Source organism: Thunnus thynnus, chromosome 15 (genome assembly GCF_963924715.1).
Source record: "Thunnus thynnus chromosome 15, fThuThy2.1, whole genome shotgun sequence".
Lineage (NCBI taxonomy): Eukaryota > Metazoa > Chordata > Actinopteri > Scombriformes > Scombridae > Thunnus > Thunnus thynnus.
In genome coordinates, this window is record NC_089531.1 from 7,935,921 (window position 1) to 7,949,758 (window position 13,838).

General features: G+C 40.6%; 1 protein-coding gene across 20 annotated transcripts in view; it reads right to left on the reverse strand.

Moving 5' to 3' along the window:
- Positions 1-13,838, reverse strand: part of LOC137198389 (microtubule-actin cross-linking factor 1-like) — a 236,432-nt gene that overhangs the window by 121,518 nt on the left and 101,076 nt on the right. For 14 of the 20 annotated variants that reach the window (XM_067612193.1, XM_067612191.1, XM_067612198.1 and 11 more), the window contains 5 exons: positions 11,224-11,285; positions 4,899-4,988; positions 3,769-3,870; positions 2,440-2,517; positions 617-709 (listed from right to left, as the gene is read on the reverse strand). In XM_067612193.1, the coding sequence (XP_067468294.1) occupies positions 617-709; positions 2,440-2,517; positions 3,769-3,870; positions 4,899-4,988; positions 11,224-11,285 (425 nt within the window). The remainder of the gene's footprint in view (positions 1-616; positions 710-2,439; positions 2,518-3,768; positions 3,871-4,898; positions 4,989-11,223; positions 11,286-13,838) is intronic. The other 6 variants (XM_067612207.1, XM_067612208.1, XM_067612205.1 and 3 more) reach the window with 1 other exon arrangement.

Consider the following 13,838-nt stretch of genomic DNA (forward strand, 5'->3'; position numbering starts at 1 on the left):
AGCTTAACATCACGTCGTTGCCTTTTGTCACTGCAGAGTTTTCTGTTAATAAGCTGAGCAGATGTCTGTACGTTCTCACTGTACAGACTGAAGTAAACATACTGGAAAGGAAACAGTCTCAAACATCCAGAATTAATCTGGATCAAAGCTTCAACAGAAGTAAACTTCCAGCTAGCGGTGGAAAAAACAACCTCCTCTGTTACATAAGCCTACACTGGTTTGGCAGCACACACACACACACATATATACACATATATATATATATATATATATATATATATATACATACACACAGTTTAGCTCATCCTGGTAGTGATAATAACTCAAATCCTTACAGCTGGACACAGAGTAACTACAGGACAACACAGAAATAAACACCACATTTGCAGCCATTTGTTTTCACTTAAATCTACTCAAAATCCAGATTGAATGACTACAGTAACGATGTCGGCCATAATGTCTTTATTACATAATCAATTAGAGGTGTTATTTAATTAGGGGCTGGATCAAAGCAGCTTTTGATGCCCAGAAATCAAGTGCATACAAGTTTAACTATTAACTGAGTCCAACTCAATACAGAGGCAGAAGCTACAGAACAACATATAAAGACACAGACCTGGAAGTGAAGGATGATGGTCCAGATGAGACCTAATGTCAGTTTGGGGTTCCCGTCTGTGATGTCATCATTCCTGATGTTTACAAGTTTGACCTGAAAATGGGGAAAACAGAAGATTTTTTAGTTTGGTTTCTTTATAAAAGTAACCTGTTTTGATACATGTATGACCTCTGAGAAGAAAATGCATAACTTGTCTTCATTTCTGCATGTGTGTGCATGTTGTAAAATGACCTGTCTTCCAATTATCATGCCTATTATGTGTCTCTGAGACCTTATTAAATGTGCTGCCTCTAGCCAAGCCCAGTCACACATACTGTATAATTAGACCTGCGGTGGAACTCAGAAAGGATCCATAGAAAAGAAAAGAAAAGGTCAGTTCTCCACCGCCGCCACCGCCACCGCTGCTGCTGCTGCTGTCTCCAGGAAACGAGACAAGAGATACAACACAAAGTTGTTCAAGCGGTTTGACGCAGTGACAGAAATTTGGCAGACTAGAGAGATACAGAGGAAGAGGAGGTTTAAGTGAGTGAGAGAGCTGCGGTCTGAAGTGAGAGAGAGATTAATTTGGAGGAAGGGCAGCGAGGTGAGATGAGGAGGATGAGGAGGAAACAATGAAAGATGCAGTATGAGAGAGGAAGCAGATAAGTCAGTATGATGAAACTCTTCACTGCAGATACAGGATGGATGAAGAGTGCGGTACGGTATTCATTCATTTTTATTTTTGTTATTATTATTTTTACCATTCTCTCTCCTGTTGTTACAGGTTGTGGGAGGGGCTATTGCTGTTTGTAATGCCCTGTATCTACTGCAATATATGAATAAAAATATATTTTTTTAAAAATGCAGCTTTCTCCACTGCAGCAGCAGACCATCTGGCACGAGAAGCTGCCCGGTCCCAGGATGATAAGTAGTTATAATCACATGCTTAGCCTCTGCTTCTGCAAAACGGGTCGAATTTGCTGCACAGAACTACAAAATAAGCACCAGGAAGTTTAAACTATCAGTGAGTTGTTCATTCACACCAGGCACGTTCAGAGAAGCTTATAAATAGTTTTCACACAAATTAACACACCGTCGAGATACCCAGAAAGAGAAGAGTGGTGTGGCTTAAGATAAACAACCCCAAAACGCAAGGCCTTATGGGTACAGAGAGAAAGATGCTGACTCCTGATAGCGAGCGATTTCTAAATCCTGGAAATGCTTACATTACATAACAACATGCACTACAATACAGGAACACTGCAGTCTGGACTAATACTTATATTGAGATATTTTTAATCATTCTGAACACAACATGACATAAATACCAAGTGCACAGAAAAATCCATCATGTTTGATAGAATAAAGGTTTAATTTAGGGCAGCAACTACAACTATGATTATTTTGCCCTTTTAATTTCCCAGAGTCAAAGGTCACATCTATAAATCTCCCATTCAAAATCCAGATCCTCAGTTTTCTATCATGTATGACAAAGAAAATCACTAAAATAATCCCATATGAGAAGCTAAAAAATGATTATTCTATTATCAAAACAGTTGAAAAGTTTCTTTTCTGCCAATTGACCAACTGATTAATTGACTAATTGCTGCAGCTCTTGTTTATTTAGACTTCTTTGACTCATCTTATGGGATCAAAAGCTACTTGTGAGTGACCTCTGGTGTGATTCTACTCAATCCAATTATAAAAACACAACAAGGAATACTTCAACGTTAGTTCTTATCTGTCATACCTTTTGTAGTGTACACCAGCGTGTGAGATGTCCGTGTTTTGTTATAATGACTGAAGATGAAATGATATGTCTGTCTGTCTGTTTTCATGCATACCTGTCTCTGTTTGAGGAAGTCCAGCGCTATTTGGACGTTCTGTAATCGATGAAATCTCATCCGCCCCTTTTCTCTGGGCTGGAAAAGAAGACAGAAGAGAAAACAAAAATAATGAGTAAACAGATTCATTTCTCAGTTTTTTGTAGTGACAAAATGCTAAAAGCAGCAGTGTGTTTAAATAAAGCTGAATACAATCCACAGTGCAGTGAAGTCAAAAACTCAGCACAGCTGTATTGACATGAAATGATCCTCTGGGGGGGAGGGGGGGGGGGCGCTGTCTTCAACAGTAGCTGTTAAAGACATGCCAAAAACTGTGGAGCAAAACAGACTCAAAACCATGCTGGTTTAGAACGGAAAATGCAAACTTCATGTCAAACCATTCTTCTCTTCCTTTCCTTTACTTCATCCTTTATTCACAAATAGATTTTAGAGAGAGGAGAGATACGGTTGAAAAGAAAGAAAGAGACAGAAACATACATTCACACTCTGGCTGTAAAGATACATGAGTTCAGAGCAGGATGAAGGTTCACACCAGGCTGGGAGAGAGGGGTTACACTTGAGATTAATTATCACATCAGCAAAACAGCAGAAGGAGAAGAGAGGAGAAGAGGATATATGTGTGTATATATATATCTTACTTAAAGCTGTTTACATGTTTATGTTTAATAATACTATGCATGCTGCACGCTGGAGTGTCAGTTTTATATTTTATCATCATGCTCCTGTTTTTTTGGGTCCAATAATTACTTTGAGGAAAACATATTTCACAGATATGTGTGAATTTGCATTCTTGAACTATTTTTTTGCCTTCATTTATTAAACATAACAGTAGATTTATAAGCAAACCACTATTATATCTTTGAAATAGTAAATCAAGCCAAAATGGATAAAAATATATATATATGATTTACATTATAAGCTATATTTTATTGTGTGCAATACATGCAACGTAGCACTAAAGCACTGTTGGGTGAAAACTCTGAAAAATCTCTGAAAGGCCACATTTTTTTTGATGGATGATCCTCCGTACATCTAAACCAGAGAGCGAAACCACCGAAACCGAAGTTAGGATGTTGTCACCCAACAGGAATGATGGTATGTGTTGTGTCATACAAAAAAAAACAAAAACCACAGCATTATCTACTGTATGGTGACATGTACAGCCCGGTTTTGGAAGTCAGTGGCACAGCACTCTCATGCAGCCTCACAGCTCCACCTGTAGGGGGCAGAGGGGTAAAGCTGAAGGGGTCAGAGGTCAGAAGTGAGAGAGTGAGCGCGGTGGCGGTGGGGAAGGGGGGAGAAGGGTTTTTTTTTCGTTTTCGAACATACTCCCTGAGCTCCTTCCTCCTCCTCATCCTCCCCTCTGAGTAAGATGAGAGGGGGGGCCCGCAAAGCATATGCCCTTTTCAATGCGGGGCCGCTCTTCTGTTGCTATGGTAACAGAAGGAAGGGAATGGGAGATAGAAAGAGAGGAAGAAGGAAAAAAAAGATGTAGTATGAGAAAGAGGACTGGATGATTTGAGGGTAAGAACCAAATAAACAAGGAACCAAAGTAGAGTAAAACTGTAAAACACTGGAAATAATTGTAAACCAACCAATATTGATGAAAATGTTATGAAAAATGGGAATTTGAACACCTAAAATTCCACGACAAAACTCTGAAAAAGTTGTACGCCACAAGTGAAAGCTCCAGAAAAGCAACTAAACACACTTTCCGACTGATCTATTTGACTGTCAGGATGGAAACATTAACTTCAATCTCAACTTTTGAGCCAAAACGGACAAGAAAGCGCTCAGAAAGTCCACGACAACCTGTGCGATACGATCAGAAGCTCCAGAACAGCAACAGATTGTTTTGTCAACGCCTGTAAATAAAGTTAAGATAACATACTGATGAGTCACTCCTCTTCCATGAAACACTTATTTTGTCTTTCTATTGTTCTGTCAGTTTCTCTTTCTCACACAGGGCAGGGTTTATATGTATGTGTTTGTGTGTGTGTGTGTGTGTGTGTGTGTGTCTAAACAGACCGCACTCAGCAGTCTGTCTCTGTTAGTCTACCTGTCTGCCACTGAACCAGCCTGTGTCACATTGTAGCCGGTCTGTCTGTCAGAATTAACGCTAACACTCTGGACTGAGCCACTGAGGCTCCAAATAATGCATCACTGTTGGTTACGTGACATGCTGGTAATCTAAAAATGTCAGGTTGTTCAACTTTGGCATTAATCATGTGTCGGCCTTGAGCGGAAAGTCACCTCAATGTCTTAAAAACTTTAAGCTGGAAAAGTTTCATCCCGAACTCTGTGGATTACGATGCACTGAGCTGAGGGTGACGGGGTGTGTGTGTGTGATGAAGCAGAGGAGGAGTGTGTGATACGTATTGTGTGATAATTAGTGAGGAAATAATAATGAGTGTGTGCAAGGATGTGTGTGTGTGTGTAAGGGAGGTAAAAATCCATACCAGGGTGACACCAGAGAGGACCTCCAGCAAGGAAATCAGGTTGTGTCCATCCCTCAGGTCCTCGTACAGGTCTGTGATGTGCTTCCTCACCTTAAAGAGAGGTAGAGAAGGGAAGAAAGGAGGAGGGAGAAGATGGAGAGGGGTGAAGGACAAAGAAGTAAGGTCAGGGGGGAGAGAGGGATGAAGGACAGGAAAGGGGGGGGGGGGGGGGGGGAACAGAAAGACAGGAAGTTAATTCCAAACTCCAATCATCCCTCTGTTGATTCAACACTGTTGACATCTGCCAGACTGATTTCCCCTCAGCTGACAGGGCCGGTGACAGCGGTTGCCGGGCCAACGGAGACGGAGCACCAGCTGTGGCTCTTGTCTCTGTTGCCATGACATCATCTCCGCATGGAGTGAGGGGATGGGGGGATGGGTGGGATGAGTAGTGGGGGGCTGTCACCAGCAGAGACCGCTGGCATGGTGACTCAGCAGCCCAGTGGAGCAGTGTGATCAGCATCACTGCTTGTTTTGTTTGAAAGTGGGACACTCAGATAGAGAGAGAGAGACAGGAAGTGACTTATCTTCTATGCACTATCGAGAAATTGTGTAGTTTAGTTAGTATTTTCTAAATATTTTGTATGCACCACAGGTCTTTAGATGTAGTAAATGTACATGTTTTTGCTCATGAGGCCTTATTGTCTACAATATGATGTCTGGAGACTTTGTTCCTCACCTGCTTGCTTGTGCAAAGGAAAACAGTATCAAAATATAAAAACACAACTAATCATTATAATACGCCCGTATCATGCCTTGAGTGACACGTGTGATGCGATGTCTCATGTGCTGAGAGGACAGGAAAGTTAAATTATTAAAATTATTTAAGTGATGGGGGACAAAATTCACAGATAGGTTTATCTGAAGATAATAGGAGGCTTCAGTCATCTGAGTTTGTCTAATAAAGTCAATATCTTCCACAGTTAAAGGCTTTTTAGTAAAAAAAAATCCCTCTTTGTGTCTCAACAGACAGTGTTTTCCTGTTGAGCTGCAGTAGAAGGGTCGTAACAGAAAGAGGCAGTAAAAAGATGATAAACTATTGACTTGATTTGACTAAACTGGATAACTGAAGCCTCATATTAGCTTCAAATAAACTTTTAAGTACTTTTGCACAGAAGGAAGACTGTGGATTTTATCTCTTATCACTTATATGATTATATTTAAAGTTAAAGTGCATTATGAAAGGATCAGCAGGAATGATTACAGCAAGAAGAACATGTGTCAGTGTTCATTCGGGTTCCTGACTGTTGTTTCAGGACAGAAAAAACTGAAAAATATTTGCAATTAATGCATATATATTAACACTTAAGTTGTTCCATTACAGATGAAAAAATAGAGGCAGCTCTTCTTCTATCTTGACTACTTTCCAATTCATCAGTTTACGCAGTATGAAAAAACTGCGGAGAAAAACAGCCACACCAGGCAGAAACAATGGAAAAGTTTTCTTTCTAAACATTTTAAAGGGCATTTATCTTCATGAGAAATCAGACAGCGGAGAGACAGGAAAGGCTGGCAGGCAACAAACGTCAGGCATTCTTACCCAAAATGTTGCTTCAATGTTTCAGAGCCAGCCGGGCAAACAAGGACACATGTCCACCTGCATTACAGTGATTTTCCTGCTTCACGCTGCACCTGCACTGACTAAGTTTTGCTGCAGTCCTGGCCTCAGGACAAAAACATGTACTACCGCCTTTTACCACAAGAGGGCAACACAGTCTCATTAGTAGGCTGAGAGAGTAAAGTCTTCCTCACTCTCCAACTGGGTAACAAATTAAAGAAAAAATCTGAAACAAGCTGAAAATTGTCTTCAACTTAAAACTGCGGCAACAAAAGTAACAACATGCCTCCCACCCTTCCCTCATTTCTTCCTCTCACCATCTATTTTTCCTCATCTGTGTCACACTCTCACCATTGTGTCGCTGCCTCTATTCCTCTACGGATGGTTGACACCAGCTGGTTTAGAAGGGAGCTGACGATACAAGTGTTAATTAGATGACAGGGGGGGAAAAAAAAAATGGCGGATCCAACACTGACTGGAAATGAGGTGCAGTTTTTGTCTAATTGTGTCTCGGTGTGTCAGAGCGTGCTCTTGCTTCCAAGTCTGCCTGAATGAGTGGACCCTCTGTGTTCCTGGCGTGTTTATTACCAGATTACTGGAAGCCCACCATGTGAGTTACAATGATGAAACCCCTCCCTCCTCCCCTCGCCGCTGATTTGAATAATTTATCTGGACGAAGTTACTTAGCTGATACTGACAGTCCAACAGCAGCAAAGTTTTTCCTGTTATCGTTGGTCCTTCCTCAGAAAGTCAATATTATACTCATACTTACAGGGGAGGGAATAATAAATATTTACAGTATAATAAAGTCCAGTACAGTCCAAACCTGGAACGGACTATATTTAAAATGTTTATTTGACTTGTATGTGGGCTGTATGGCTGCTACATCAAACCACAGACGTCAGATAAGCTGTCCGTCAAGAGAAATTTAGATGTTTATTTGTTTTTATGTTACCATGGGTGTCCAAAGATAGCACTTAAAAAGTCCCACTGCATGACACACCATATCAACTCTACACTAGACTCTAATATGTAATACTAGCTGCTATTAAAAAACTTCAAAATACAACACAAGACTGAACCGAGTCCTGGGACGAGTCACTACAGTTAAATTTGCTCTATAGCAGCCGGATGGATCTGATGTTTTTTTATGGTGTGTGTGTGTGTGTGTGTGTGTGTGTGTGTGTGTATGTGTGTGTGTGTGTGTCTTAGGGGATGTTTCTCACACATCCAGCTGTGTCTGATATGTCGTGGCGTCTGCTGTCAGACACCTTTGGCACTAAAGTATAATGTCAAATGCAGCTAATGTTAAGGACGACGGGCAGGCTGACGACACCTGGTTAACAGCAACAGAACAGCTCTGATACACCGTTAAACACATCAAGGTCAGGCTGAATTTGAGGATAATTTCACTATATTTTATCATCTCAATTAAGCATCAAGTAGATTGTTTTAGTAACATATTGGATAAATGGGGGAGGATGAGCAGAATAAGTATTTGTCAATTAAAGATGTGTTTCTGGGATTGACATGCTGCTTCATGTAATGGGACTTGCCTGATTTGGCAAACTCTACACTGTGAATCTGGTACTCCAAGGTCAAAAAATGCTAAATATGATATGCATCATTTCATAACCCCAGCTCTGACTCTGTTGACACAAAAAAATGACACTAATTTTATTGCTAAACTAGCGCTTGACCCCCATGTGTCCATTCTGTCTCCCTTTATTTCATTTTTTCTTCTAAAATTTCAATCATAGGGTGTGTAGCTTGTGTCTGCTGCATGCTAGCAGTGTGCTCCTTTTAAGATTATTAATGAGACATAACACAGGAAGTGAAAATATAAACACAAAAAACTGGAGATCTTGCTTAACAAACAGAGCTTGAGCGTCTACTAGGTCGTCAGCATGTTTATGTCACATTTGCTGGTGTGTTAGTAGTTTCCATCCCGGCTGCTGTGTAGGTTTTATAGCTCATTTGACTTTGCCTACACATAATACATAAAAACAAAGACAGACAGATCGCAGGCAGTTAAACATCTTGTTAGCCGACTGAGCTAACAGCTCTTCATCTATGAAGAAAAAAACCTCCTTCTGACTTCTTAATCCGCAGCTACCGGATTTATGCTGGCAGTGTCAACACCCTGCTTGGGTAAAGTGTGTCACTGCATGCCAGCAGGTAACTTGGAGGCCAGTGTTGACATTGGCTTGTGTTTGCACTGTGCACACACACACACACACACACCTGAGCAGCCAAAAACATATACCAGACATTACACACAGAGAGCAAAAAGGAAACAAGGAGCGATGATCTGACTCCGTAGGAGGCTGTTTATCTTCGTCTACCTCTTTTTTTCTGTCTCTTTTCAATGTCAGTTTTCTCTTTGTCTCATAAGCTTATTTTCTATTCTGTCTTTATCTTTTCCCCCCCCTTCATTAGCCTCCGTCGCTGTCTGTGTTTGTCTGTAAATCCCTGCTGGTAGGGAGGAGGTTTGTAAAATCAACAGTCCTGGCTAAGAGTCAATAGATGATGTAGAACACGCAGCTATTTCACCCTTCTCTCTATTTAAGTGCGTAGTGTTGGGACATATGATTCTCTTTTTGAAATATTACTTCTTTAGCAACACGGTTTCATCCGACTGCAGGACATATTTCAACAGACAGTTTTCTTTCCCGTCTCTCCCCTTATGCTATCCATCTTTTCATGTCATCCTCCTCTCTCGTCCCCTTTCACCGATCCCACCATGTCTCACTACAGCGAAAAAGTTCAACGCTCTTTAAAAAAAAAAAAATCACAACTCTAGATGACCTCTGTGTGAGTGTAATGGCTGACAGCGTGTAGCGTGACAGAACAGCAGCTGTTTGTGAAGCGTTATGCCACCTGGACTCTGTCAGATTTACAGTTTACAGTCACTTTCCTCATATTTATTTTCAAACTTTTCAAATCCGACTGTCAATTATGGCTGATTGATTTTTTTTTTTTCTATAAAATGTCAGAAAATTACCTGGAACTCAATTTTACGCCTTCAGATTGGTTATTTTGTCTCATCAACAGTCCAAAACACAAAAATATTCAACTTATATAAAACAAAAAAAGGAGCAAATTCTTATATTTGATAAGCTGGAACAAGCAAGTGACTGGTATTGTTCCTTAAACAAAAATATTCATACAAAAATATAAAAACATATAAAAAATAAATAAATTACTTAAACATGTTCCAGCATTACTCTGTTATTTTCATTTCTCATAACAATTATTGATATCAATTAATTTGCAAAATAATTTTCTTGATCGATCAAGTAATTAGTTAATGAGTCTATAAAATGTTCAAAAATATTCAACTTGTTTGTTTGGTCCAATCAAATCAAAACCTAAAAATAATAGAAAACAAGAAAAACCTGCAAATATTCATATTTCACGTTGTATTTTTGCTTCACAAATTACTTAAACCATTTATTGATCATTAAAACAGCTTCCCATTGATATTCTGTCAATCAACTAATCAATTATTCCACTATTCATTACAGCTCTGCTCTTATGTAACAGAAAGCACAAACGATTTCTCCATTACAAATTAATGGGCCTTGCATTTCCAGCACTAAAAAAAAAAAAAAAAATCTGTGGTTGTTCTGCTCTCTCTCTCTCCATCTCTGACCTACATTTCCATGCTGTGGGTGTCTGGCGGTGCCAGCTGATATAGAGTTACATGCACAGGCGGGGCACTGTGACGGCTGTTGCTTCAGAGTTATGGGGTCAGACAGACGTTTCATTCTCCGGTCATGTGACAGAAATACCCCACGCCACCTCTGTGTGTGTGTGTGTGTGTGGGTGTGTGTGTGTGGGTGGGTGGTACAGAGAATACATACTGTACTTTATGAATGGTATGCGTACGTGTGCGCAGATGTGTCAATGTTCATGATTTCTACAGCTGTCTGTGACCTATAAATGTGACAAACATTTGATAGCTACTAGTTAGAACATAGACAACTGCGTCCGGTGTCTACGCCCTCGACTTCATGTGTTTGCTCGGTATGTCGGACTCATATTTTGATATATTTGAGGACTGACTGGTATTATTATGCGTTGATTCTACGCTGTGAAGGATCTTATTTAGCTGTATGTTCTTAAAGAGCTGGCTGTCAATGTTTATTCCTTCAGATTTGATTCATTCAAATGTTCCTGTCAATCAATAATTTAAATATCTGCATCCAAGTAAACATTTCTAAATTCAAAATCACAAAGAAATATTCATTCGAGGCTCACCACTTCCCTTCCCCCCGGCTAAACGCGGTGGAAGTGTCGCCAGAAACGGTTTAACAAGCTGTAACTTTAGAGCCGTTACTAACGGTGATAAAGCAAAGTGGCAGAGAGATCCAGACAGACGCTCGACAGTCTGCCGCTCAGACACTGGCACATTAACACAGGACTGATGAGACTACGCTGTCTCAGCTACCGTAATTATTCCACGGAGCTATCCTTCTGCTGAAATTGATCGATACAATAGATTGGAATACCTGAGGCAGATGGAGACGAGTAAAAACTGCTCAGTTGATTGTCTTGTTAAATAGCAGCAGTAGAAACGGGGCCAGACGATGAAAAGTGTTATTCTGCTCTTGCTAAATCTAAGTCACACAGTCTGATTCCTTTCTACACAGAGATTCTCCAGCTTAAAGATGTTTTGATTGTGAGTTAAAACCTTGTAAACAAGCTGAACCCAGTGACGGTTACCTTGATGAGATGTTTGTTGACCCATTTCGTGAAGGTTTTCTTCTGCACCCTGTCCCGCTCATCTGAAATAAAATAAAACAGACAGAGAAAAGAAGACAGATGTTTTAATTACATCATCTAAATCCAGCGTGGTTACAGCAGACAGTGTGATTATTCCACTGTTTTATGTAGAAAGCCAAGAAACACACACATATATACAAATCCAGACAGATAGAGATAGAGAGAGAGAACATCTTCTGTTAAACTAATATATTACAGATGGATTTATGCATTCGTGCTGATTTATGGACTATAATTTGGAACGGTTTCCCATGTGAGGTTACTGTTCTCTCACACACACACACACACACACACACACACACACACACACACACAAGCTTCCTTAGTGGCTTAGAGGAATCTTATTGGATCACTCCCTCTAATCCTTTTTGTTAACACACACACTTTCATTTTTGTAAACTCAATAAACACACACTAACGCACAAGCAAGTGCAACTGACCACCACTTACACACATTTATGTCTTCTTTACATTAACATTAAGCATTAATGTTAACATTAGTGTTTCTTATCGTACTCAGCGGTGATGTAAAGCAGCATGAGAACTGAGGTTCTTTGAGTTCATGGACAACAACTCAAGCTCCTTTTGATAAGAACCTCTATATCTACAAACATGACCTCTTCCTTAGTCTTCAACAGCTGTCGTCTTCGCTATCAGCTCTACTTGGGTGACAACATCTTGAGCAAACTTGAGATTGTATCAATGAAACTCAAAGTTTTCTTTCACGCTTGTTAACTTGACTGAAAAGGGCCTTCTCCTTGTTTGTTATTATTTTCTGTCGACTGTTAAAAGAAGAGAAGAAGAAGAGTTTCTGTCTGTTTCCCTCACTGAGGTGTGATCTGCAGCCAGGCAGAGCTCCAGCCTCCGTCCTCCACAGGCCAGAGGAGTGAGGCATCCAGGCCAGGAATAGAGCCTGATGCTCAGCCACGACTGTGTTATCTTCCCTCCACTTCACCACCACCAGCAGCACCACCTCCACACCTTCCTCCACACTAACGGAGCCTCTCCTCCTCTTCAGCTTCTCTCTCTTTCTCTCAGTTTCATATCAGTCTGTCTGAGAGAAAAACACAAACCCCTCTCTCCTTTTCCCTTCCTGCTATTATCTTGAATATCTGACTTCCTGCTGGACGGATCGTAAAACTTCTTTTCAAGTGACTAGAACGCCTTTAACCAACACCATAAACTTCATATTTACAGTAGAACCAGTTTGTAGAAATACAAAATATAGATGATGTTTAGATGAAACAATGCTGATTTCCTTTTTTATTCATCGGCTGTGTCTCCTTCCTCTATTATGTCTTTAATTTAATATATTTCTAACTATAAAACCTTTTGTCAATATTTAATTATTTCATATCACTGCTGTAATTGGAAAAAAACATGCAAGCGTGAACGATAAAACAGTATTAAGACAGTTTTGTCCCTTGTATAGAGACTAGCACAAAAAAGTGGCAGCTGAAACACAAGGCTGGATTTTCCCTCCAGTCGGTCAAACTGATTCAGATGCAGCCAATCAGAAACACACACACACACACACACACACACACACACACACACACACACACACACACACACACACACACACACACACACACACACACACACACACACACACACACACACACACACACACACACACACACACAGAGCCCCGCTGCAGGTACTTCCCTACCCGCCAGTTGTTTATCGGTCGCTATAGAAGGAGCCGTGACGGAGAGAAGCCATGTGGAGAGATATTCTGTATCACTTCCTCCTTTCTCACTTTAAAGATCTTCTTATCTCTAAGTCTGTTTTCTCACACCCGCACCTAAAAAACATTGACACACCCACTCGCAGATTTCCATAGAGACCTATAAACAGCTCTGACACCTTCTAGATCCAAAAGTAGAAAGGATTTCTAGAGGAGGAGGAAATTCGATTTGGGATTAAGTAGGTCAAATATCCCTGCTGGATAAAACTCAAGGTCAATCTCCACCGGCCTTTAACATACACACACACATACATAGGGTGACACATTGAAGATATACATAGAGGGCGAGCCCAAAGGCAAAGAACGCATATTTCAACATGCTCTTGCTAAATAGTTTCACCAATGGAACACGCCTTGTTTCCCCAAAACCTGCCTGAGTAGCTGAGCTAGTTGGCCCAGAGGAAACACTCAGGCTTTTACAAGTTATGAGGTCACACACACACATACATCTATTTGTCAACCACACTCATCGCTGAGCTTGTGAAGACTTATCAGCTTCATGTAAGCGTAGTAATTATGCCTATAAATCCTTGTGAGTGATCTTAATCGTTATTATTATTATTATTACAAAACCAAAAACTGGAGACATGAGAAGAGTTTGTGAGTGACAGCCACGGAGAGGCGTTCGTTCCTTTACAGAGGAGGGTATTGTTCAGATGTACACACCCCCCCCCCCTCCAACCTCCACTCCATACTGTCCAAACACAGCATAACACACATTACAACATGCACACACACATCTGCCCTTTGCCCCTGAAACCGGCAGTGATTAATAGAGACCACATTAAGCATAACTGTCACCGCT